Source organism: Copadichromis virginalis, linkage group LG5 (genome assembly GCF_057382275.1).
Source record: "Copadichromis virginalis isolate Kocher_CV1m ecotype Utaka linkage group LG5, C_Virginalis_male_GT1.1, whole genome shotgun sequence".
NCBI classification, from domain to species: domain Eukaryota; kingdom Metazoa; phylum Chordata; class Actinopteri; order Cichliformes; family Cichlidae; genus Copadichromis; species Copadichromis virginalis.
Window position 1 is genome coordinate 14,488,071 of NC_140622.1, and position 26,788 is coordinate 14,514,858.

The 26,788-nt window shown below is 40.9% G+C and overlaps 1 protein-coding gene across 3 annotated transcripts in view; it reads right to left on the bottom strand.

The window, feature by feature from the left end:
* Positions 1-26,788, bottom strand: part of slc2a9l2 (solute carrier family 2 member 9, like 2) — a 105,870-nt gene that overhangs the window by 78,850 nt on the left and 232 nt on the right. The window contains exons 1-5 of one of the 3 annotated variants that reach the window (XM_085456080.1): positions 20,407-20,470; positions 18,648-18,727; positions 14,677-14,775; positions 8,303-8,463; positions 5,646-5,770 (exon numbers count right to left, since the gene is read on the bottom strand). In XM_085456080.1, the coding sequence (XP_085312206.1) occupies positions 5,646-5,770; positions 8,303-8,463; positions 14,677-14,775; positions 18,648-18,710 (448 nt within the window). In that variant the 5' untranslated portion in view covers positions 18,711-18,727; positions 20,407-20,470. Of the gene's footprint in view, positions 1-5,645; positions 5,771-8,302; positions 8,464-14,676; positions 14,779-18,647; positions 18,728-20,406; positions 20,471-26,788 lie in introns of those variants that run through there. The other 2 variants (XM_085456078.1, XM_085456079.1) reach the window with 2 other exon arrangements.

Below are 26,788 nucleotides of genomic sequence, written 5' to 3' on the forward strand. Positions count from 1 at the left end.
GAAGAGCTAAAAGAAATGAAAAAACAACTCCAAACCCTCCAACAGCAAATGTCCCAACTTTTGTCCAAAAAAAGTCCAACCGAGTTAAAGTTTAAGCCACGACAAACCAAATCCAGTCATTCTTCACCTCAGTCAAATACCAGACCCAAGCCATGGTACTGTTTTAACTGTGGAGAAGATGGCCATGTTTCTTCCACCTGCAACAACAGAGCAAACTCCAGTCTTGTTGAACAGAAAAAGAGCCAATTAAGAAAAAAACAGCAAGAGTGGGACGCTAGAAATACTTCATCTTTAAACTAGAAGGAGTTTCTGTGGTGGGACACACAGGAGCTGCGTGCACGAACAGTCCCAGAAACCACAACAAATTTCCATTGTTGCCAAAAGGGCTTGTGGGGACCAAAAGCACAGGCCAAATTCAAATCAAAGGCAACCATTTCAACTGTCTTCTTGATTCTGGCTCTCAGGTTACTACGATTCCTTTTTCCTTCTATAATACTTACCTTTCAGACCATCCAATCAAACCACTGGATGATCTGTTGGAAGTAGAAGGAGCAAATGGACAAGCCGTACCTTACCTGGGATACATTGAGATTAACATGACGTTCCCAGCTAATTTTCTTGGTTCATCCATTAATGTTGATACACTTGCGCTTGTCGTGCCTGACGTCCAGCAATCACCCCCAATGATACTTGTTGGTACCAACACTCTTGACGTTGCGTACAGCAAACACTGTGATACCCTCTCTGAGCAGTCATTCCTGCCATCTGGTTCCGGTTACATTGCAGTTTATAAAATCCTCCAGTGTCGCCACATCCAGAATTCAAATGACCAGTATGCTCCTGTAATCTTAAAGTCAGACCAACCGCATACGATTACTGCCGGCCAAACCACTGTCCTTGAGGGATGCCTGGTCACAAGGCTATTCCAAGGTGAGAAAGCAGTTATTCTGGAACACCCCACCTCCAGTTCTCTGCCTGGTGGACTCCTAGTAAAAACCTGCCTTGTGGACTTACCTAAACGTCGGCCATATTCTCTGCCTGTTGTAGTGAGTAATGAGTCCGACCATGAAATCCACATTCCAGCTCGAGCTATTATTGCAGAAATCAGCGCCTTCCAAGAGGTCATTTCCAAAGAGCAACCCACCCAGTATTCAGACCAGTCTATAGAGTCGTTACCTCCATCTCAACCACCATACAACTTTGGAGATTCCCCCTTAACTCCAGACTGGAAAGAACGCATTGTTCAAAAACTCAACACTATTCCTGAAGTATTTGCCAAACACGATCTGGATTTCGGCAGGACCAACAAAGTTAAACACCAAATCAAATTGTCCGATCCAACTCCTTTCAAGCAAAGACCATGACCAATTCACCCTCAAGATCTTGATGCTGTCAGGAAGCACCTGCAAGAACTTCTTGACTCTGGCGTTATCAGAGAATCTGACTCACCATTTGCCTCTCCAATTGTGGTTGCACGCAAAAAGAACGGCAGTATACGTCTTTGTATTGACTACCGCAAACTCAATCTGCAAACAATCAAAGATGCTTATGCTCTGCCTAAACTGGAAGACACCTTCTCCGCACTTGCAGGATCAAAGTGGTTCACGGTGCTAGACCTCAAGTCGGGTTACTACCAAATCGAAATGGAGGAGAAGGATAAGGCAAAGACTGCCTTTGTCTGCCCAGTAGGATTTTGGGAATTTAATCGGATGCCACAAGGGATTACCAACGCACCAAGCACTTTCCAACGGCTGATGGAAAAATGCATGGGAGAATTAAATCTAAAAGAAGTCTTGGTTTTCATTGACGATCTCATTGTCTTTGCACCAACTCTTGAGGAACATGAAGCTCGCCTGATGAAAGTTCTCACCAGACTCAAAGATTTTGGCTTGAAGCTTTCACTTGAGAAATGCATGTTCTTCCAGACATCGGTGAAGTATCTGGGCCATGTAGTGTCCCAGGCTGGTGTTGAAACTGATCTGGACAAGATTTCCACACTCACTTCTTGGCCAGTGCCAAAAAACTTGAAGGAATTAAGATCTTTCCTTGGTTTTGCTGGGTACTACAGACGTTTTGTCCAGGGATATTCGGCCATTGTCAAGCCGTTACATGAACTCACTGCTGGTTATCCACCTTCCCAGAGGAAACTGAGACGAACTGTAAAGCCAGAGAATTACCTCAACCCCAAAGAGCCATTTGGAGGACGATGGACGCAAATGTGTCAACAAGCTTTTGAGTCCATTATTGACAAACTCACTTCTGCCCCAGTTCTGGCATTTGCTGATCCCCAGAAACCATACACACTCCACACTGATGCCAGTGCCACAGGTCTTGGTGCGGTGCTGTATCAAGAGCAGGATGGAAAAAACAGAGCTGTAGCATATGCCAGCAGAGGTCTTTCCCGGAGTGAGTCAAAGTATCCCGCCCACAAATTGGAGTTTCTTGCTTTGAAGTGGGCGGTGACTGAAAAATTCCACGACTACCTTTATGGTGCTCAGTTTACAGTTGTGACAGACAGCAACCCATTAACATACCTCTTATCATCAGCAAAACTTGACGCTACCGGTTACAGATGGCTTTCAGCTTTGTCCACTTTCACCTTCAAATTAATCTACAGAGCAGGAAAGCAGAACTCGGATGCTGATGGTTTGTCTCGCCGACCTCATGGTGAACTGTCTGATGATCCTCTGTCACAGAAAGAACGTGAGCGAATCTGGAGATTTGCATGGCAACATCTCAATGAACCAGATTATGTCTCTATTGACCAGCATACCATCAAAGCAGTTTGTGACCGTCATCTGATGTACAGTTCAAGCACGGATCCTGATCTTGCTCTGGTGTTATCCATGTCTGTCAATGTCGACAGTCTGCCTGACAGTTTCACGGACGACATCCAGTTCACCTCCATGGTACTCCCCCAAATCTCAACAGCTGACCTTGCAGCCAAACAACGCCTTGACCCTGTCATCCGGCATGTCATAGCTCAGGTTGAACGAGGCGAGTCACCACCGCCATTCCTGAGGGAAGAACTTCCCGATCTACCTCTATTACTGCGAGAAGTAAATAAACTGGAGCTCCATAACACCCTTCTCGTCAGGAAGAGACAAGTGGGAAGTGACTTCGCATACCAGCTAGTGCTACCTGAGGAATATCGACCAGTTGTACTTAACCACCTACATGATCAAATGGGTCACATGGGAATTGACAGAACGCTGGACTTGGTCCGTTCCCGGTTTTATTGGCCTAAGATGACAAGTGATGTGGTCAATAAAATAAGACAGTGCGAAAGATGCGTGAGACGCAAATCCCCATCTGAACGAGCCGCACCTCTGGTCAATATCAAAACCTCTCATCCCATGGAACTGGTGTGCATGGATTTTCTCTCTGTGGAACCAGGTCGTGGAGTCAAAGACATACTTGTCATAACTGACCATTTCACAAAATATGCCATTGCTGTGCCAACACCAAACCAGAAAGCCAGGACTGTTGCCAAATGTTTATGGGACAACTTTCTTGTGCATTATGGTATCCCAGAACGTTTGCACAGTGACCAAGGCCCTGACTTTGAATCCAGAATCATCCGAGAGCTTTGTGAAATGGCTGGGATCCACAAAATAAGAACCACTCCATACCATCCAAGAGGCAATCCTGTTGAACGGTTTAACTGAACATTACTGGATATGCTAGGAACACTCACAGCTCAACAGAAATCCCATTGGAAAGATTTTGTAAAACCCCTGGTGCATGCATACAATTGCACAAGAAACGATGTTACAGGTTTTTCACCATATGAGCTTATGTTTGGCCGCCAACCTCGCTTACCGGTGGACTTGGCCTTTGGACTACCCCTTGCCAAAGAAGGATCAACATCCCACACACAATATGTGGACAAACTAAAGTCCCACCTAGAAGAAAGTTACAAGCTGGCCATCGAAAACTCAGAAAAGGTGATGAAACGTAACAAAAACAGATTTGATAAAAATGTCACTGCATCACAGCTGAATGTTGGAGACAGAGTTCTTGTGAGGAACGTGCGGCTAAGAGGCAAACACAAGCTTGCAGATAAATGGGAGTCATCTGTGTACATTGTAGTGAAGAAAGCCGGCACTCTTCCTGTGTATACAGTTCGACCCGAAGGCCAAGACAAGCCCCTGAGAACTTTACATCGAGACCTCCTACTGCCCTGTGGGTATTTACCACCTGAAAAGGAAATGCTTACTAAGCAGAAGAGGAAAATGCCTGTCTTACCCGTGTCTCCTGTACGTGCTGATGATGCTGATAACAATGACGAAGAGGAACTAATCTCATACCTACCTGTTCCCTTCTCTGCTGAACCTGTCACCTTCACAACAACCATCGACTTACCCAATACTCCGCAACCTGTGCCACTTATCAACCAGCCCGATGTCCCTGTAGTATTGGCTACAGAGGAAGAGAATGCTATCCTCTCGGAGGAACCTGTACCTGCTGAAGAGGAACAAGTTATTGCTAGCGGAACCGTGGAAGCTGGCTTTGAGCCAGTTGATCTTGTCGAAACTTCTCACGATGAAGAAAGTCTGTCTTCTGATTCGGAAGCATCCAGAAGTAACTTGTCACAACACTCACCTACTGAATCAGAGCCTCTCAGTCCTGAGGCAGAACCACCCTTGAGGCATTCAACCCGCACCAGGAATCCTCCTGATCGGCTGCAATACATCAAGCCTGGTAAGCCTCTGTTAAAGAGCGTTCAGACCTTCCTGCATGGGTTAAGTTCTGTCTTCTCCTTCGCTCTTCAAGACGATGAAGAAGAGGAGACGATGCCTTCACACCTCAGCCAACCAGTCATTCGCTGCCAGCCTAGTCCATGTACGAGGACGTCCATGAGATTAGGGGGGGAGAGTGTAACCACGGTAACTTCTGACCCCACTTCCGCCAGTCCCTTTATTGTGGCGGGAATGAATCCTGTATAAGTTCCGGGTCAATCAGCTGCATGTCCCTGCTCCTCTGGCTGCTGTTGTCCCTGTGGTTGGCGTACTTGTCAGATCACGACAAATTTTGCACTGCAGGCCAGTTGACAGCGTGCAATAACCCAGCCGATTCATTCATCTTTACACTACCTCACACTCGACTCAACGGTCAGGTTTTTTTTGTTCTCCCGCGATCAGCCCTGATCAGCGCGAGATGGCGAGCCACCCGACCACCGCTACGTTGCGGTAGGAATTGTGAACCTATGGACTGAATCACAAATTGTTGACACATGACCTATCACAGGTCCATGGAACTAAACTAAATCACATACTGGACTACACCTCATCCCACCTCCTTTTGGAACCTACTAAGCTGTTTTGTATTGTCAACATTATTTTTGTTTGTGATATATATGCATATGTTTCTATTTCTTTTGTACATCCGTCTATACACTTCTCATAACAAACATAATATATATATATTTGAGCTCTACTTTTGTTTCCTGTGTTTTATTCACACCCTCAGGCTCCATAGTCGAATCTTATTCTGATAGCTCATTGTCTATGAGGCTGCAGTCAGGCGCCCTGGTCCTTTGAATTAATATTTTCTTTGTACTCCCTTACACTACAGCATTATGCTCTATATTGAATGTTCTACACTCTCTGATGAGTGGGAAATTATAAAAGCATATTTCTTACCAGAATCCACCCCCATAATGAGTCGTCCAATGATGAGCATCTCAAAAGATCTTGACATTTCACCCAGAGACAGAAGCACAGCAGCTATTACAGCAAAGCTGTTATTCAGCAGCAAGGTCCCCTTTCTAAAGTCAGTAAGAAAAATACATGAAAAAAATGTAAAAATTAACTAAATGTAACTCATTAAATTCAATTTCTATAGTGCTTCACCTGGGATGAAAAGAACTTCACCTAACAAAAAACTAGCAGAGCAAGAACTATCAGAGATAGCCGAGTTTTAAAAAGCTAACATCATGGAATAGCTGAATAACTTTTTATAGTTTCAAAGGAACACATTTGAGGCCATCACAACAGAAAAATCAGTTCTGTAATGGAGGTTTCTTACACTACGCTGAATCTGAAACTATTTCATTATCCCTAGTTGCTAGTATTCTATAAAAATTAACCCAAGCTCCCAGAAGCACCAAGTCAGTGGGAACTGTTCCTCTTCTTGACAAGTAACAATCAGTTCTCAATCACTTATTATATAACAGAATTTAGTGCGGCCTCTAGCCATGCAGGACACGATTACACCAGGTCGCATCAGCTGTCACAACTGACCCCCGTTTCAAAGAGCATCTGTCTGTCCTGCCTGCTGAACCTCTTCTGTTGTCCAACTGTTCTGGTTTCCAGCCTTTGTCTTGACCTCATCTCTTCTTTGGTCTTCCTACCTGTTCCCTGCTGTATCTTAACCATTAGCCTCTAGCATGGCCCTGATGGAGCTCCACTTTCACAGCAGGTCCTGCCTCCTGGAGTAGTCTCTTTTTAATCCCCCATCTGCAGCACCTGGGCAGCACTGTTTATCTGCCTTGCCACCAGGCCACCCAACATCTCTGGTTCCCTTGTTCTCCAGCATCGGGCCATTTGCGTGTGATCTCCAGCTCATCTGCGTACTTTTACTTTACCAGCCTTTGTTGACCAAGTTTCTTTTTTTCTTCAGCATGCCTGTCTGCCGTGTGTGCGCATTCAGGTCTTGTCTGAACTGTACTTTTTTTAATGTCAGGGGTCAAAGAAAAATGTTTTCTTCCTATTGATTTTTGCTATCTTTGAAGTGAGATGCTTAACAACGCCACTGAGGCTCTCAGAGCAGCACATTTCGTAAGTTATAGCATTTGTATTTCAACATCAGTCACACAACACCAGCAGCATGATAATCAGCCGTGTTTTGTTTCTGAGATGAAGGCTTTTCTCTCTTGCTGTGTCTAAATCTACATTTAAATCTAAAATTTAAATACACTCATTTATGTAGCAGTGCAGTTGACCACAAATGTTTATTAATCTCTTTTCATGTCTGTGGTGAAATGTCCACACACCTCTACTGATTTTTTTTTTAAAACTAAACCTACCTCGGCTTCCCTGGCATACTTTGAAGTGTGTTTCATTTCAATTGCTCCATGAGTCCTCATTAAGTTAACATATATATTCAACTCTTGTCCCTGACATCTGAATTTCAACCTTTCCGAAACTCTGTGTAAAACTTCCAGCTGACCCACACGTCTCGCAGGGAATGTGGAGGGAAAATGAATTATACGCTTCAACCTAATTAACACAGTGAGGATCGCAACCTGAGAAATCCAAGGTGAACCTCAAGGGTATCTTAATTGTCTGAAATGACTCTGAGTAAAAGCTTCATAAGTCTCTCTGTGACACTCTTGTCATTAGTGGATAACAGATTCTTTAGAAGACGTATCATTTCATAGCCCTGAGGTGATTTTGTTAGTGCCTGAACGTGTCCCTTGAGGATAGTAGGACATGTGGCTCTGCAGTCCAACACATAGGTGATCAAAAGTTAAAGCTAAATGCATCACGCTGGCTGTGAGATTGGATCTCATCATGCAGTATATAGGCTGTCAAACCAGTGCAAGTCAGTAAAGACCAATACCTTTTATGTCCTTGGAGTCAGTGCACTGACAGTCTTTTATGTCTTAAATCCATTACAAAAACTTACTGGTACTTGATCATTGTAAATGGAGGCTAAAGACAACAGTGAGATTGCTACAGAGTAGATTTAAAATTATTCATTATTGTACTTAAAGGAACTGGTTGTCTAACGGAGCCTTGTACCAAAAGGGAGACACGAGGAACAAAAATAACACTTGTACACTTTAAGGGTCTGTGTTTGTATTTAACATCACTGTTATTTAGTCACAGCTGGAGAGGTGAGCCACAGTGTTAAAACCACAATGATTTTGTTGGATCATTTTGTTAAATTAACATCATACTGAGAAGCCAACAGTTCGTGCACAAACAAGGTCATTTACCACCTGCCTAAGCACTGTTGCAGATCAAGTGGTTAGTGGTTTCTTTCTTCCCTTGCTAACAGCAGCACACCACACTTCAAAAATTCCCCTTTCTTGTGTTTGTGCAGCACAGTGTTATCCTGCGGTCCCTCGATTTCAATCCGACCAAGCATTTGTGGGATTCACCAGAACAAGCTCGATCCAGAGAGACCGCTCCCCACAACAAAGGAAGCCAAAGGATCTACAGTGTTGTTCATATTCACTCATAACATAATCGTTTGCACCAAAATGACTGCTGTTCGCCATTCCCTGATGAGTGAAGGATATAAAAGCAAACTTCTTACCAGTGATATTGTAAGCACATAACAGTGTTCTCACCTGCCCAGTACTTTGATGATTAACGTGGCAGACAGGGCTCCAAAAAGGCCTCCAATAGAAAATATGGACACTGTGACGGACCAGAGGAGGGTCACCGTCTCCGCTGAAATAGGCTCCCCATATCTCTCAATCCATGTCTTATTGTAGAAAGCTTTAATGTACTGCAATACAAAAGGAACACAAAGAGATGTTTTAAATGTGTTATTCATATGGATAAATGGTGAAAACAAACAAAAAACATTGATATTTAAAAAGTTTAAATGTAAACCTAGAAACCCCCAACACATGTTTACTGAATATCATATGTATCATGAGTGTGTTTTTACATTTCCAATCTGACTTTATGACCTAAACTTTGCCTGGAGAAAAGGACTACCAGGAAATGATTGTTAAACAATATGATCTGAAAACATTTTGCTTTAATACCAGTAATAATATTGGTAAGATTTTATATCTGGTCTCCACAATATGCAAATAAATTAATTTCAGCAGGCTTAATGCAGGCATGTCATTAGCCCTGGGCGGCCCTGGATGTTTATTGAATAGCTCCAGATTTCATAAAAGAATTGTTTATTCTTTGCATCTGTATTCAGGTTTGTCACACGTGAAACACTCTTATCTCTCTCTGACCTACCTGCCCTAATGCGATCTAAAATTTGTTCATGTGTTCATATACGTGATTGATTGACTCCTTGTATCCAATAAAATGAATAAATGACGTGTAAAACACCTAATCAATCATCACATCAAAAGTTTGAGATTTGGATAGTTTGACTGGAGCATCACGATAGCATTCTTTTTACAGACAGTGTCTGACGTTTTGTATAACTTTACTTTAAAAAATAGCAAATAGCGTAATAGCAACAAACTGAGTGACTTCATTAAGAAGTTGAAGCACAGGCTACAATGAGTCAGTGAATGCGTCGCATTAAATTATTACGGCACTTGTATCAACCCACGAGAATTCTAAAGTGTCTTCATTGAGCGTGAAGACGTCGGTTGCATAGAAAGCAAAGGGCCTTATAGCTTTTTGATCTTTCATTTAACAACTGCGACTGAATTCCTGTTAAACCAAAGCTGAAGCCCTCCCTGTCTTCAGCACTGTCAGGAAGGGCAGTGGTCACACAGTTGCTGTCATTGCTTGCTTTGGCTTAGGAGCTACTCATTGTAAGCATCATGTATCACGAGCATGATTGCCGGCTTTGCTTAACTTAAGACTGAAAAATGACCTTTGATGTCACTTCAAATTTGCTGAAAACAATTCTATCGCTAGGAAAAGGGGGGGGGGGTTACAGGTTACACCAGTTTCTACAGGGCTTTCATCACCCTTATCGCTACTTTTACTGAAGATCAGCCAAGTCACGTGCTATAGATAAATAATTACTAGGGGTGCAACGATATTCGTATCGATATTGAACCGTTCGATACAGTGCTTTCGGTTCGGTACGCATATGTATGAACAATACAACATTTGTAATTTATTTTATCAACTTTCCTTCTGACGATGCTGTCTGTGTTGAGCGCTCAGTGAATCTGCGTTCGACTACTCCGCCTAGGCTGCACTGTCGAGCGCAGATCCACTGAGCGCTCAACACAGACAGCATAGTCAGAAGGAAGAGCGCAGGGCAAGCTAGCAAGACAGAAGTTAAGCTTTCCTTGCAACATGGACCCCCCCCCCCCCTCATTCAGATCTGGCGTTTGGAATTATTTTGGTTTTCATGTGACGTATGACCCTGAAGGTAAGCGAGTCATGGACTAAAGTAAAACAGTATGTTGGATGTGCCACGCAATGCTCAACTACATGGGTGGGAACTAGTGTGTTAGCGCAGTTAGCTCGTTAACGTGTTGGCCGTCTAGCCCCATGCACGGGGCGATCGGCGGTAGCTCGTTAACAGAGATTTGCCGTGTTGTGGCATTAAGGTCATTTCAATGAGATTAACCTGAAAGCACTAGTGGGAACACAACGAATATGACTGCACATTTACATCATCCTAGTGCAAAGACAAAAACAACAAGCATGCTACTAACTTTAGCCGAGTCATTTAGACAGCTGTTAGCACATGATTCTCCTTATGCTGCTGAGAATATAGCCCAGAAGAAGCGGATAGTATAGCTTTTATTTTGGAAAGAGACATTTCTCTGTAATAAACTCTCTTTTCCAAAGATGAGTGATTCCTCAATCAGATACAGGGCTCGCAATATCGCTAGCCCGACGTCCTGGGGCTAGCGATTTTTTCAGTCGGGCTACCAAAATCTATCTCTTCCCTGCCCGTCGGGCTATTGTAGGAAAAATATATGTCAATGCTTTTGCATTCTTTCAGAAATGTAGCTGGGTAATTATGTCATTGGCATCGGTGAGCCACTGTCAATATGTGACATATTGAAATCGTGTTTGAATTTGCGCTTGTTTTTTTGCTTTCACTTTGCAATCACACGAACTGTGTATAGAGAGCGACAGCACTGATCTGTGAGTGATGATATTTTGTGCACCAATTCCTCTGACATCGTCTTATTAATCATTAGCTTACTATGCAAACATGACAAGTGAAATCTCCCGCAGCTTAAACATGTGAGAGGTTGATCGCGCAGAGAATCGCTGAGCTTATGTGAGTGCATGTGTAAAAGCAGCAGGATATATATTTTAGTTCTGCTGAGCCAAATAAGACAGGTCAGGGTGAAGAAGTGACAGCCAAAGAAAAGCTTACCACAAAACGGAGAAGTTATGACAAATCAGACTATAAGGCAAAAAGAAAGTGCAGCTTTATGGTTTCATGGACAAAATAATTTCTGTGGCTGCAATATGATGAGCTAAATAACCGGGGCTGCACATAAGTGGTCCGCAGGTGCGCATTCGCTGTCAAAATAAAAAACACGCACAAGGGTTAGGGTTAAATTTAAAAACTGTACTTTTGAGTTAAAATATATATTTATAATTTTAATAAATGACAAATTAAAAAGGCATGAACATTTTTTTTGTATCGAAAAAATATCGAACCGTGACACCAAAGTATCGAACCGAACCGTGAATTTTGTGTATCGTTGCACCCCTAATAATTACCAAAGATATTACTTCACATCATCATCACATCACTCCCTGCAAACATCCACCGAGTTCAGTTATTCATGTGTTCAACAGTTATTTCTCACCAGCATCACAGCCACAAAACACAATCAATATTTTTAGATTTTGTACCATGGCAACATCTGTTTGACATGGCTATATAATATTTTACACTCACTGGTTTTCTATCAGAGTGAAGCCGTTCATGAGTCGATCTGTTGTTATGTTGTCTCAGTTAATGTCAAGCTGTCGTAAGAAATGTTTGCATAAATAATGATTAAGACTCCTTCATTTTTATAACAGGTGTTGTGTCGAGGGGAGATTAATGCCATGCCACTATCATGCACATTAATTCAAAGATGTTACTGGTGCACCCAGTTAACTCCAAGAAAATGTCTTTGTGAAGATTTCTTTAGCAGGGTAAATTTGATGTCTACAGAAAATGACGGTAGTTATACATTATTAATGAGTAAATTCCCATCATCTTGACATTGTCTGGAAGTGGAATGAAGAGTAGCAAATAGTTTTTTGCCCCTACTTTGATGCTTCTCCTCTAAGATGAGGTTTGTGGTCTACTTGCATATCTAATGTCTGATACCTCAATAGCTCAACCTATTAGAGTTCAATGGAAATGAATTTTTAACACTTCATATAATATTCCTTTGCCCACATTTGAAGATAGCTCGCTGCTGGGGGTGGCCCTGCTGTGCGTGGAGAAAGCTGAATGTTCATTTATAGGTTTTTGTGCCGCGTGTAGAAACGATTGTGGCTTTAGTGAACTATTAAAGAGATCGACTCGGTCTTTTTTGAAATGTAGTGAGAACTCTGTCTGTAACATTCCTTCTGTTGTGTTATCCTAATTCAACTCAACGTTTTTGTTGGTTTATTCTGTTCGGCTTTTGTAAAGACAGCAGGAGAAGTGGTGAGCCCTACTGAGGTGGAGGAGAGCCAGCGCTGCATAAATGATCAGCTGGTGCTTCTGGTGGGCAGATTCTATAAAGGGGAGTAAACAAAAAAGCAATGGCTCAACAACGACGTAAACTGGAGAATTAGCTGCAAAATACAGATTAAACAGTAGGTGGGACTTTTAAGTTTGCTAAGCCAAGCAGAAAACAAAATATCCAGGCAACAGATTTTGGGGTTGTGCAGAGTGGAACTGTGTGCAAAGAAGATCTGGAAGGTTAATTTTTGTTTGCTTGTTTTTTTTTAATTACTTCTCAATTTTCTTTTATTTATTTTTTGTTAAGTGCATTTTACACCCTACTAATTCCATGCAGTAATCAGTAGGTCGCTTGAAAATGAGAACCTGTGTCTCAGTGAGGTTCATTTGTACAAATAACGGTGAAATAAATTTAAAATATAAAATAAAATCATCACATTTCTGAACAAATTGTTAAAAAGGAAAGCCTTAATAGTATGTAGGCTGTGTTTTGTTGAGTTCTACCAAGTATAGAGAAGTGAACAATTAGAAACATTAGGAATGAAGCCCTTAAGATGCAAATAAAACCAGCCTGTTATAAAGTCTCACACAGCCTAAACCCAGGGTGCCCATAATGTTTTTTAATGAAAGCAAAGCAATTTCAGTTATAGCCTGCCACTAAGAAATTTGGAGGATTTGTAGAAGATCATACATGTACAGCATTTAAAGAATAATCCACTTGGATAGTAGGTCCTAGAGAACATAATAACATGATGTCCTTGACAAGAAAACATTTCAAAACTTTACATTCTGAAATAAAAAACAGTGGGAAACTTATTGTCATTGTTTAGACAAAGAATGCATTGTTCATAAACTGTGCTATCATTTTTGCGCCTCTTATTTTTGAGAGGTACTGTGACAAAATATGCAGGCTCTTGGTAAGCGTACAACTACCACCCCCTATATATTGTTTTCAAGCTTGTTTGGAGGACTCATAATCTACTGAAGGCACACTGAGAAATACATCATATGAATCTGTTCTGTTAAAATCTTCCCATATAAGGTCAATCATCTATTTTCAAATTTATTTTAAAATATGGACACTGTTAAGAGCAGTATCAAAATGTGAAATTACACTGAACTGTCAGAAAGTACACTGTAAAACATAATATTATGCTTAATTTAAAATATAAAGTAGACTGAATTCACTTTTTATCAGCTTTCTAAACTACAGCTCCTTAATCTGAGCTTGGGAATTGTACTACGATGAAAAATAAAATCATGTTTTTTGTGTTTTCTGCAGTATTAGTTGTTAGTGTAGGTGTAACTGCAGAGCTGAAGGTCGTGGCGCTTGAACACTAATTATATAACCTGTGAGACACCTAATTACCTCTGAACAAACAAACAGCCTGATTGGAAAGCATGACCTCTGAAACACGTTTCCCATTCGAGTGGCACCACATAATTGAACTTGTACAGAACTCAAAAATGCAGTTTCTGTTTCACCAGTCAAAGATGATGTAATGTAAACTTACAAGAACATTGGCTGCACATGTTGTATTTTTCGGATACACATTACTTTGTAAAAGCAACCCCTCATTTCTTTATATTTTTTGCTGGAAAATTTGAAATAGTTGTAGTACTGAAAAATACATAGAAACACATTATATAATGCAAAAACAGAGTCCATACATTTCATACAAAAGCTAGAAAGTCAGTATTTGGTATGACCACCTTTACTGCTTCAATGCTGTTGAGGTTCAAGCTCGAAGAAGACTCGTGACTCATTGTATTGCACTGTGTATTTTTCTATCCAAGTATGCTTTTAGTGCATTGGCAGTGTGTTTGGGATCGATGTCATACTGAAAAATGAAGCTGCTGCCAGTCACATGCTTTCCAGATGATACTGCATGATGGATCAACTTTTTCATCAGACCTATTGCCACTGATTTTCAGTCCTGTCCAAAATGTAATGTACAGTATATTTAATATAAGTATATGTATTTGGTCTGGAGGTTTAGGCTCCCCTGCTCTCAGCTGCCCAAACAAACTGTGAAACCATTAATCTGGCAGGACACTCCCCTGGGACTGTCCTGCAATCACATGGAAATAATACCTATATATAAAAAGTATACCTAAAGGTATTATGTATCGGTATAATACCTGTAAATGGTCTATGAGTCCGATATACTGTGTTCATTTTGAACACAGTATATCGGTCTCTGTATCTGCAGAGCTACAGTTCTGTCAATTGTACCTTTATTAGAAGCTGGTTTTAGCACTGCCATTCAATATTTATGGATGAGTACTAAAAGTTTAATTACCGCACAAAGAAAACATACAAAATCACTTGTGGTTCCCTGCAAAAAGGCTGAGAACAAGTGTTTGACTCACCAGAGCAGGAGCGTTGACCACAGAGAGGTTGTAGCCATAAAGGAAAGATGAGCCCAGGGAGCCAAAGAAGGCGGCACACAACAGGCAGGCTGTAAGTGACTGCTAACGAGAGAGCACACATGAACACATTATGCTAGTCATGCAGTCCTTTCCACATTGGTGTTGATCAATGCCAAGGGCAGATTCAGTCAAGGGAATTCAACCCTGGGTGAGTTGTGTTACTCTGGGCAGCAATGCTAAGAAAACAGCTTCTTAAATCCATGCTTTGTTTTTATTTTGTCAATTGTTTCATTTTAGCGCAAAGTCAACACTGTGTGAAATATATTTCTTATGACAACGTGATATATTATTACTGAAAATGACAAAGGAGGATGGGAATAGGAAATAAACCATATCAAGGCTAAAACTGTGATGACCTGAAAGAAGCTCATTAAAAACTTCAATACAAAAGAGAAGGATAGAAATTCAATAAATGCAATAAAGGGGTTAAAATCATAAAGGTTTGCCCTCAGTGTAGCACATGATGAAAGGAGATAACATCATTAAATTGAAACCATTTTCCATTAGAAGAAGAAACTTGATTAGCAGATTGTATTGCATACTTGCTTTATGAGTATCCTCTTGGCAAGGTGCTACGCTCTCCATCAGAAGGTTGTGCAAAATATTAAGTAAACGAGTTATAGAAGACCATGAGTTTCTATTGGGTATAGGTTTACGGGAGAGAAAGGGTTAAATAATGATCAGGAATGTTAGGAATCATCCTCGGGGGACTATACTGGGGTAATCTAGGTGTTTGCTATTACATGTTGCTATAAACCACTGGAGAAGTCTAGTGGCAACAGCAGAGGCACTGAAGAGACAACAACAACACAACCTCCAAAAAGGGAACGACTTTATACTTGGTAACAATCATCTATGGCTCTTTCTTTATCCTTATTAGGTGATTTATCTCTTTCTTCTCTTTGCTTTTTGTTAGTGTCTTGAAACCGTTCCGGCAGCCTGGGTTGCACAAGAAGTCCAGCTCCTCAAGGATGACACATTTATACATGCCACTGCAAGATGTTTGCCGTGTCTCACAGAACAGTCTCAAAAATGTAAAGGAGATCCCAGGAGACGGGTCGTGGAACCATCATCAGCACAGCACCAGGATCTGCTCCTCTGTGTAGGAGGAACAGAAGAAGCACTGCCAGAATACCACAAAAAGACCTCCAGTGGGCTACTTCTGCATGTTTCTGACCAAATTATGATAATCAGAGTCCTTGAGCATGACATGAGGGCCTGACTTCCTGTAATGAGGCCTGTGTTCAAACTAGTGTCATTCAGCTTGATTGGCATTTGCCAGAGAAACCCCAGAACTGGCAGGTCTGCCATTAGCACCCTGTTCTATTCACAGATGACAATGGGCTCACATTGAGCAGATGTGACAGATGGGAAAGAGTCTGGAGATGGCGTACCAATCATTATGCTACCTGCAATATCATTTAACTTGAGTGATCAAAGTAAGCATAACCTTGGAGGATCACACAGATCTCCATGTGTTAGTACCAGTACCCTGACAGCTGTTATGCATGGGGATGAAAACCTCAGATTCACCGTCCGGCCTTACGCTGGTACAATGAGTCCTGGGTTCTCCTAATTCAAGACAATTTCCAGCCAACTGTGGCCAGAGTGTACAGGTTACTGGTTGATTAACGCACTGATACCACTGACTGGCTCTCACTTTCCCAAAACCTGAATCAAATTGGGGATCTCTGGAACAATCTGAGTCAGTGCATCCAAAGACACCAAATAGCTTCACAGAGTTCACTAACAGCCTTTTCCAGGTCTAACAGGAGGAGAACCCCAAGGACACCAGCTGTCATCTTATCAGGCTGTTGTTGGGAGTGTATACAGACAACATATGCACTAGTGAGCCACATATTATGACACAAGTTGTATCAGCATGTGTTTTCAATTTTTAACTCTGATTTTTGGTGTGTTTTCAAATGCAGTCGTCAAAGGTTTGACGATTTTTCATTTCCACTGACGAAACGAAGTAACACAATGTGTGCCAATCACTGTGTTCAACTTGAATATTTTATTCACCAAGATCCAGTGTGTGGTTTAAGTGCACATTTTGTAAGTGTAATTAATTTGTTTTATAGCAACAAACATATTTTAAAACATCATACAGCATTAAGTGAAGGATGATAAGCTTTTCTATGAAGTACCAACCTATACCTTGGACCAATAGACTGCAAAGACGAGCCAAAAAACTGAATGCACAGTATTGTTATCAAGTCCATGAGGATAAGATGCAGCAGAGCTATGAGGAGCCAGTGATTAAAGCTGAAGAAAATGAGTAGTAGACTGTAGATAAAGCTTTAGGAGGAGGAAAGGAAGGAAAAGTTGTGATTCCAGCTCATAATGATAAGCTAAAGGGGTGGGGTGTGGGGAGAGGAGAGGGGAAGGATATTCTGGATATCATTTGAAATTACATTTGATCCACAATGCTATCTGATAAAATGAAGTCAAAGTAAAGGAAACTACATCACAGTTAAAGGAGATGAAGCTGAAACAGAATACATAAGGCTACTGCGAGCCTTGAATACGCATGTATAAGTCATCCTTATATATTTTTAATAAAGAGTAAAATCTCAAGCAATCGCCTTAAAACCCAGGGAGTAGTGTCATATAGGGGAAATTGATATCTCATATTTTTAAAGGTTAAAAACTCACTGATAGTAGCATCTTTCCCACAGTCCCTTAAAAAATATGTCCCAGTGACGCTGAGAGTTGTTTTCACGTGTCTTTCCATGCATTTCCTTTGTTTGGTAATGGATTCTCTAGAGCCCCTTAAAGTTTAATCTTGCAAACTTTGAAACAGACATATGTGCGTGAGGGAGTTGTACTAACAATGGAGCTGATGAGTTACTTCCAGGTACTTACAGCCTAAACTATGTTCTCAATCAGGGGCTCAGTGTGACAATCACTTTGTAGCATATGTGAAGAGTTGGGCGCAAATTCCAACAAGACTAATTTTTTTTTCTTTTCATAAATACAACAATACACAAATGACAAAGTTTCCCCAAGTGGCTTTGAGACCTATACAGCATTTGACATCCACTGTCCTCAGTAACAAGCAAACACACAAATTTGTGCGATTTGAGTACTTGTCAGAAAATAAGAAAAATTAACACCCAGCAAAACATAAAAGAAAAGGACCAATTAAATTCTGTTTATCCTAAAGCACATTTCCATCCATCCAGTGTCTTCTGTTTATCCGATTAAGGCTCTCAGCTGTCATAGGGTGAAAAGCGGGGAACACCCTAGAAAGACTGCCGGTCCATTGTAGAGCTAACACAAAGACAAGAACCATTCACACTCACATCAACACCTACAGACAATTTAGAACTGCCAATGAATCTAATCCAATGTGGACTGTGGGAGGAAGCCAGAGTACCCAGGGAGAACCCACATACGCACAATGAGAATATGCAAACTCCCTCAAAGCTCACACAAATCTATGTATTTTAGACATAACACTGTTTCTGCAGAAGTGGACTGGCCAAAAAATAAGTAATGAAATATGCAGATCCACTGACAGATTATATTGCAACATAATTTTAGTTTTTATCTGAAGAAGGTTACCACTAAAGCTGATGTCATTTTAGATCAAAAAGTGGGGTTCCAAGTTTCAGCAGCAGGTTTTAGGGGAAAAGCTTGAAATGTGTGTGTTTCAGTACATATTTACATATTTACATATTTACTGAGGTGCAGTATCTTCACAGCTGTGTAATGTCCACGGATAACATAACGGGTTAATGTATGACATAGTAGCCAAATAACAGGGAAACCAGAGGTCTATATAGTACTATTAGGGCAGGGCTGTTCCTCCATAAAGCAAAGACATGATTGTCTATATTATAACATTTTTCATGCCAGAACAACACAAAGAAGTACGTAAGAATCAGTGCCTTAATCTGACTAACCTCCTTTTCAGAGTTGTTAGTGCTGTCATCTTGGTCAATCTGATCATCCTTTTGTTCGTCCATGTTCACGTTTCAGCGACCTTAAATGAGAAGGCCATGTTATATCACGTGAGATACGTTGTGTATATGGAAAGGAGACGGGACACATTTCACAACGAGGATGAGGAGGAACCGAAACCTAAGTGAAACGTGCTGAAAAGGAAATGACCTCTTTGTACGGACATGCAGAACATCTTTGCAAGCCAGAAAGCAAACTGGCTTCCTGGCTTGCAAAAGTGTGAAATGTTACCCCCAGCTTGAAGTTTTGAGGGGATTTTACCCAGTTGCTCAACAACAGGGGGAATACTGGTCTTGATTTAAAGTACACTTTAATGTCGTTTTCTACTGCTAGACCAGCTGACTGATCAAAGACTCAGTCTGCCACCTAGTGGTTACTAGAACAGCAGCAGGCAATCGCTGGGCAGTGGAAAACTGGTAGGGTTAAATAAAAAATTACAGGAAGTTTTATCCACCACAGGTTACACGGTGGTGAAAGGGGAAGAAGGAGAACTGTACTTTTTATGAAGCTTTTTGGGGATTCTGAACAAACCAAAGACAAAACCAGAAAGAAGTAATTCATGCAGTACTGATAGAAGTTGATATTGTATAGCAGTCCTCTCTGACTTCAAGGTTAATTACATTTTGCATTCAGACAGTTTCTGAAAAGTAAATTAGTCTCTGACTGGATGCAAATGAAAGCCAGCAGGACTCTGAGTCACAGGGAGCAGTATCAAAACCCACAGCTGTGGATTGAATTCTTAAGAAGACGTGTGACAAATCAGATTGTTCTTGTTTTACCTTCCTAATTTTACGCAAAGGATCACTGCAACTTTTTAATTAAATCAGCTGTTTGATCAGGAGGTCAAATTAGAAGCTATAAAGTAATAAATGTGATTAATTTTATTGCCAGCCTGAGTGGATGATTTATGTTTTACGGTGTATTTCTTCAACAATAAATGGCTGTGAAGGCTAACGCTTGAAAGTTTCATCAGGCATAAGACAAAATTCATGAGGTGACTATATCTGCAATGGGAAATGTGCTCGTTCAAGCATCAAACGAGTCCGCCTTGTTTCAGAAGACGTTTTTAGTTGGTTGAAGCAGTTTATACAAGGACTTCAAACTGTTTGCTTTTTAATGATGTTCTGCAGTGTTGGAAGCCACCCAGCAGATAACAAGCAAAAACATATCCACATAGTGACCCTTAGCAGTGTGACTGTTAGGGTGTTAGTCTGAGATTCTACACCATAACTCTCAATTAGTGCAGTGCTGTAGGTGAAACACCACCTCATCAAAGCAAAATCTTTCTCCGGCTTATAAAACCCAGACCCCATGTAGTGTTGAAAAGTGGCTTTCGAAGATATGCACCTTGCTCCACGATTTTTGTATGTGGTACATCCTATACCCAGATAAAAAAAACAACTGTTGTCAATAAATAAAGTTATGCTGTCTTATATATAACAGAAAAGTGACTAAAAAGGGGACATGTGTAAGCCACTTTCTTTGCACAATAACACACAGCAATGTAGCAATCTAGCAAAGATGACTCGACAAGGACAACTTTACTGGACTTGTTCAGCTCTGTTAAACAAAGTTTGGTAAAACAACACAAGCCATGGTGTTGTGAATATAGTCAAAATATCAAAGCCCACCGTGGATACATGTAAGTCAGAAATGGTACAAAGTTTTTAACAAAAAGTATGACTGTGGGCATATACTTACCCAGCATTCAGGCAACGTATCCAGTGCATACAAAGAGAATACTCCCCAAACATTTCCCAGACAGAACTGTGATAACAGAACTGAGAAATGATTAACCTTGAGTTCTTCCCTCCCTCTCCATATCTGAGATCAGCCACACTGCAGATAAAAGAACAAATACGCTGCATGTGTATAAGCTGGTATTACTGCATAACTGAGACACACAGACGGCAATGACTGATCTCTCTACTGTCCTGTCTTAATAAGAGCATGAACAGTTTCATGAGGATGGTGATAACAATTTATTACGCTTGATTAACTTACAGAAATAACTCTTCCTCAAAAAAGGGGGTGGGGGTTTAGATGAAACACCTTTTTCTTCCTTAAAAGGTGTATTAACCAGCAAGCTGCTCCACAGTATGAATCGATTTTAAATAAAGAATTTATGGGGAAGAACAAGGGCTGTGAAATACACAACAAATGCACAAACATACCGCCAACATTATATTCTACAGTAAATTCGACAACCGCGTAAAACACTGCACAACTGTATCGTGGCACAAGCAGCTTCATTTTTCATTTTGCTCCAGTGAAGCACAGGTGTACTCCAGGAACTGGTGGCATCACTCATAGATGTGATTACAGGTGTTTAAAGTCTGACTTCCAACTGCATCCACATGTTTGACACTTAGAAGTTCAAAGTTCAAAGCAGTGAAATTCAGGTCTTCGATCACTAAGTTCACTTCTCTGCATTCGAATCGGACACAGTCGGTAAAATGCGCCCAACTCCTGTACGCTGTGGGATAGCAGGTGCACTGGCTATTTTATATTTTTATTCAGCATTCAAATCACTAGTGAACCAATTGGGGGTTTTCTCGTTTATTAGATAATTTGCTAGCTCCCCTGTGTCTCTTGCTTTTCTAGGTCAGTTTTGGGTACTTTAGATTTGGGTCTATTAAGTAGTTGGTTAGTTATGTTACATTGTTATCCTAGTTGGCATTACCGCTTGAGTTTAATCTGGTTTATTTGATCTCTTCTAAGGACCCAGAGCTACATCTGACTTCTTGCAAACTCTTTTTTTAATACTCATTGTATTAACCCTAACCCCCTAGTATATTCATACTCAGAATCTACTTATAAAGATTATAAAGTGATAATACTAAAAAGGCATTGTAAAAGCATGACTATATTGTGTCTCTTATTTGTCACATAGTACATTCAAGTCAAATAAGGATTTCAATATTATGCAACAGAAAGTCATAATTACAAGACACGAAATCGCTGTTACGAGCTCTCCTGATGAAACAAAAAGTTCTGATACACTAGGTCATAACTATAAGAATATGAGGTCACAATTAGGAGAAATAATTTTGTTTTTTGACATAAAGGTAATGATTCTATAAAAACAAAGAGACTTCTCCTCTTCCTTCCATAGCCCTAGGTCCCAGGGTCCGCATCCATACCTACAGCTAGTGACGCTTACATGTCTTTGGACTGTGGAGCAACTACAGGAAACGCACACCGGGAGAAGCTGAAGTCAAACAAAGTCCAAACAAATGAGAACCAGGAGATTCAAACCCGGAACACGCTGCAACTCAGTGAAACCATTTAAGTACCATCTATTATGTTTGGGGACAAGGAACATAAACCTCCTTCATTTCATGCATGGAAACACTGCAGTCAGACAACATAAAGATCCTGGAACTCACCATGAAATTTGGTATATAGTACATCCCATCCAGGCGCTGGAAATGCAAGGCCTGAACTCACAAATGTGCAAATACCATGCTGATAAGAGCTTGACTCTCGAAATATAAGAACAATGAAGTGTGGTCATCCGGTTTAACCACACACCACATTGTTCGGCCACATTCCTAGAACTCGTGTGAGAATGAGGAGCAAACCATTCACGGACACAATAATCCAAAGTGAACATTCAGATGAAAGTATTCCACAGAGACATGTCGGAGGCTAATGTGCTATCAAAAACAGGAACAACAATATTCCAATGCCAAAAAGAAAAAACTGATTTTGCAGGCAGAAAGAACCATGACATGCTGCAGTTTTATAGAGCACAACAACTTGGTGTTTAATCCCCCCCCAAAAAAACCTCCTCATGCAGCTTTTTCAATGGCTTCTTTTTCACTGGTTTTTTCAATGGCTTCTTTATTCGCCCTCAACCTCACAGTAATTACATTTTTAAACAGCTTGTGACTACTATTTATAATGCAAACACGTGATTTTTTTTTGGATTTTTTTTTTACCAAAACTGCAAAGTACAGGCTCTACAGCAGCAGCACATGGCTGAAGGATTAAGCAACAACTCTTTCTTCTTTTTTTATTTTTTTTTTGCTTTGAAAACTGTCCTAAAGAAACATTTGGGTCAATAGCTGCCGTGGGGAAAAAAGATACTGCTGAGTAATGAAACTCGGGCTTGTAAGCTGAACACCCCCTTTGGGAGCGCTTTTCTCAGCTCGGGAGTCTAGGTAACACAAGTATTAGATTGCCTGGGGTGTGTGTGGACCTTTCAGGAGGGGAAAAATCCATAGACCGTGCGCGTCAAACCTCTGAATTCATACTTGAATTTTTATTTTTACAACAAAAATATTGAACCTAGGATGCCTTGTGTATTTTATATATTGCATGTTACACACTGGGGTTAAAATGTGGTCAGTCAAAGTATATATATATATATATATATATATATATATAGATATATATAGATATATATAGATATATATATATATATATATACTTTGACTGACCACATAGACAATCCAGCACATAACAGCAGGGTGCAAGATGCTAGCAGGCAAGGCATACATGGAACGCCATAACCAAGTGGCCGGCATAGTGTACAGGAACATCTGTGCCGAGTATAACCTGGAAGTCCCGAGGTCAAAATGGGAGATGCCCCCAAGGGTGGTGGAGAATGACCGAGCTAAGATCCTGTGGGACTTCCAGGTACAGACGGACAAAATGGTGGTGGCTAACCAACCGGACATAGTGGTGGTAGACAAACAGAAGAAGACGGCCGTAGTGATCGATGTAGCGGTTCCGAATGACAGCAATATCAGGAAGAAGGAACACGAGAAGCTGGAGAAATACCAAGGGCTCAGAGAAGAGCTCGAGAGGATGTGGAGGGTGAAGGTAACAGTGGTCCCCGTGGTAATCGGAGCACTAGGTGCAGTGACTCCCAAGCTAGGCGAGTGGCTCCAGCAGATCCCGGGAACAACATCGGAGATCTCTGTCCAGAAGAGCGCAGTCCTGGGAACAGCTAAGATACTGCGCAGGACCCTCAAGCTCCCAGGCCTCTGGTAGAGGACCCGAGCTTGAAGGATAAACCGCCCGCAGGGGCGTGCTGGGTGTTTTTTTTAGGGGTGCAACGATATTCGTATCGATATTGAACCGTTCGATACAGTGCTTTCGGTTCGGTACGCATATGTATCGAACAATACAAAATTTGTAATTTATTTTATCAACTTTCCTTCTGACGATGCTGTCTGTGTTGAGCGCTCAGTGAATCTGCGTTCGACTGCTCCGCCTAGGGTCGACAGTGCAGCCTAGGCGGAGAAGTCGAACGCAGATTCACTGAGCGCTCAACACAGACAGCATCTTCAGAAGGAAGAGCGCACAACATGGACCTCCCCCCCCCTCATTCAGATCTGGCGTTTGGAATTATTTTGGTTTTCATGTGACGTATGACCCTGAAGGTAAGCGAGTCATGGACTAAAGTAAAACAGTATGTTGGATGTGCCATGCAATGCTCAATTACATGGGTGGGAACTAGTGTGTTAGCGCAGTTAGCTCGTTAACGTGTTGGCCGTCTAGCCCCATGCACGGGGCGATCGGCAGTAGCTCGTTAACGGAGATTTGCTGTGTTGTGGCGTTAAGGTCATTTCAACGAGATTAACCTGAAAGCACTAGTGGGAACACAACGAATATGACTGCACATTTACGCCGACATCATCCTAGTGCAAAGACAAGTGGAAGCAGACAAAAAAAAGCAAGCATGCTAGCCGAGTCATTTAGACAGCTGTTTAATATGCTGCTGAGAATATAGCCCAGAAGAAGCGGATAGTATAGCTTTTATTTTGGAAAGAGACATTTCTCTGTAATAAACTCTCTTTTCCAAAGATGAGTGATTCCTCAATCAGATACAGGGCTCGCAATATCGCTAGCCCAACGTCCCGGGGCTAGCGATTTTTTCAGTCGGGCTACCAGAATCTATCTCTACCCTGCCTGTCGGGCTTTTGTAGGAAGGAAAAATATATGTCAATGCTTTTGCATTCTTTCGGAAATGTAGCTGGGTAATTATGTCATTGGCATCGGTGAGCCACTGTCAATATGTGACATATTGAAATCGCGTTTGAATTTGCGCTTGTTTTTTTGCTTTCACTTTGCAATCGTGCGAACTGTGTATAGAGTAGGGCTGCCACGATTTGTCGACTAGTCACGATTACGTCGACTATCAAAATCGTCGACGACTGATTTAATAGTCGACGTGTCGTTTGAAGCTTTGTAAGATCGCAAAAGACGCAGGAATAATAGCAGGATTTAAGAGTGTAATAACGGACTGAAACAGAAGATGGCAGCACAGCATGTACAAGGATGCCAGCTGCCGTTAAACCCCGAAGAAGAAGAAGCAGCTGTGTCCCAGAATTCATAGCGCGGCCCAGCTTAGTTTCCAACAATGGCGGTAGCTAGTTAGTTTTAATATTACTCTTATTATTCTTTCTGGGTCACAAAATAAACGTTTAACATATTTTCAGGCGAGAATGTAGCTGTGTAAACCTCAAATATCGGCTCAGTTTATCAGGACACCACATATTTTCAAAAGCGCTCCGACGTTTTCGGAGACGTCTGTTACCCACTAGCTCGATAGCTAGCCGGGGGCTAGGTCACTAGCGCCGTGAGAACACCGGACTCCCGGCAAATTGTTTTCAAACCCACCGCCGTCTTTCGCGACTCAGGTTAAATATATATGAGTCACTTAGATAAATTAAAAATGTTGTTGTTTGGCTTTTTTTTTTTTTTGTATTTTATTTGTTCCTGAGTAAATCGGTTTGGCTGAGATTAAAGTTATAGTTTTTACACAGCTGAATAAACGTCAAGCAGACAGCTGATTATCAGAAGTGTGAGATGCTGGAGAATATACTCCGGTGTCCTGTTATATTTTAGATAGCAAGGAGTTTATTAAACTTTACCGAAACAATCTGCAAATTTCATTAAAATTGAATAAACTATCATCTTGTCTTTATTTTTAGTTAGCACCTTAAAAGCTTAAAGCTGTAAGCTAATGATAGTTATATAAGAGCAGATGCTGCTGGTGCAATAAGCTGTAGTTTTATGTCCAGTGATGGTTGCTGCATTTTATTTTTGAAGGACTTTTTGTTTATTTTGGATGATGATGATGATCTGATTAGTCGACTAATCGCATAAATAATCGGTGACTAGTCGACTATCAAAATAATCGTTTGTGGCAGCCCTAGTATAGAGAGCGACAGCACTGATCTGTGAGTGATGATAATTTGTGCACCAATTCCTCTGACATCGTCTTATTAATTGTTAGCTTACTATGCAAACATGACAAGTGAAATCTCCCGCAGCAAGCTTAAACATGTGAGAGGTTGATCGCGCAGAGAATTGCTGAGCTTATGTGAGTGCATGTGTAAAAGCATTTCAGTTCTGCTGAGCCAAATAAGACAGGTCAGGGTGAAGAAGTGACAGCCAAAGAAAAGCTTACCACAAAACGGAAAAGTTATGACAAATCAGACTATAAGGCAAAAAGAAAGTGCAGCTTTATGGTTTCATGGACAAAAGAATTTCTGTGGCTGCGATATGATGAGCTAAATAACCAGGGCTGCACATAAGTGGTCCGCAGGTGCGCATTCGCTGTCAAAATAAAAAACACGCACAAGGGTTAGGGTTAAATTTAAAAACTGTACTTTTGAGTTAAAATATATATTTATAATTTTAATAAATGACAAATTAAAAAGGCATGAACATTTTTTTTGTATCGAAAAAATATCGAACCGTGACACCAAAGTATCGAACCGAACCGTGAATTTTGTGTATCGTTGCACCCCTTATATATATATATATATATATATATATATATATATATATATATATACTGCAATAATGTACAATAAAAATGACAGATATGGACATATTACAATAAAAAACAGCAGATAAATGGACTGGATCTTTTATTCATATACAGTATAGATAGATAGATTGTTGATTGTGCCAACAACACAAAGTTCATGTCCTAGCCTTGTTTTATCTCTGAGATCATTCTCTCTGGTGCTTTCTACTCCACTGACTTCACATAGTTACGACAGAAAATTGTTGCTACTACTACAATGTCACTGTCAACAAAGTATTTTTCCACAAGTGG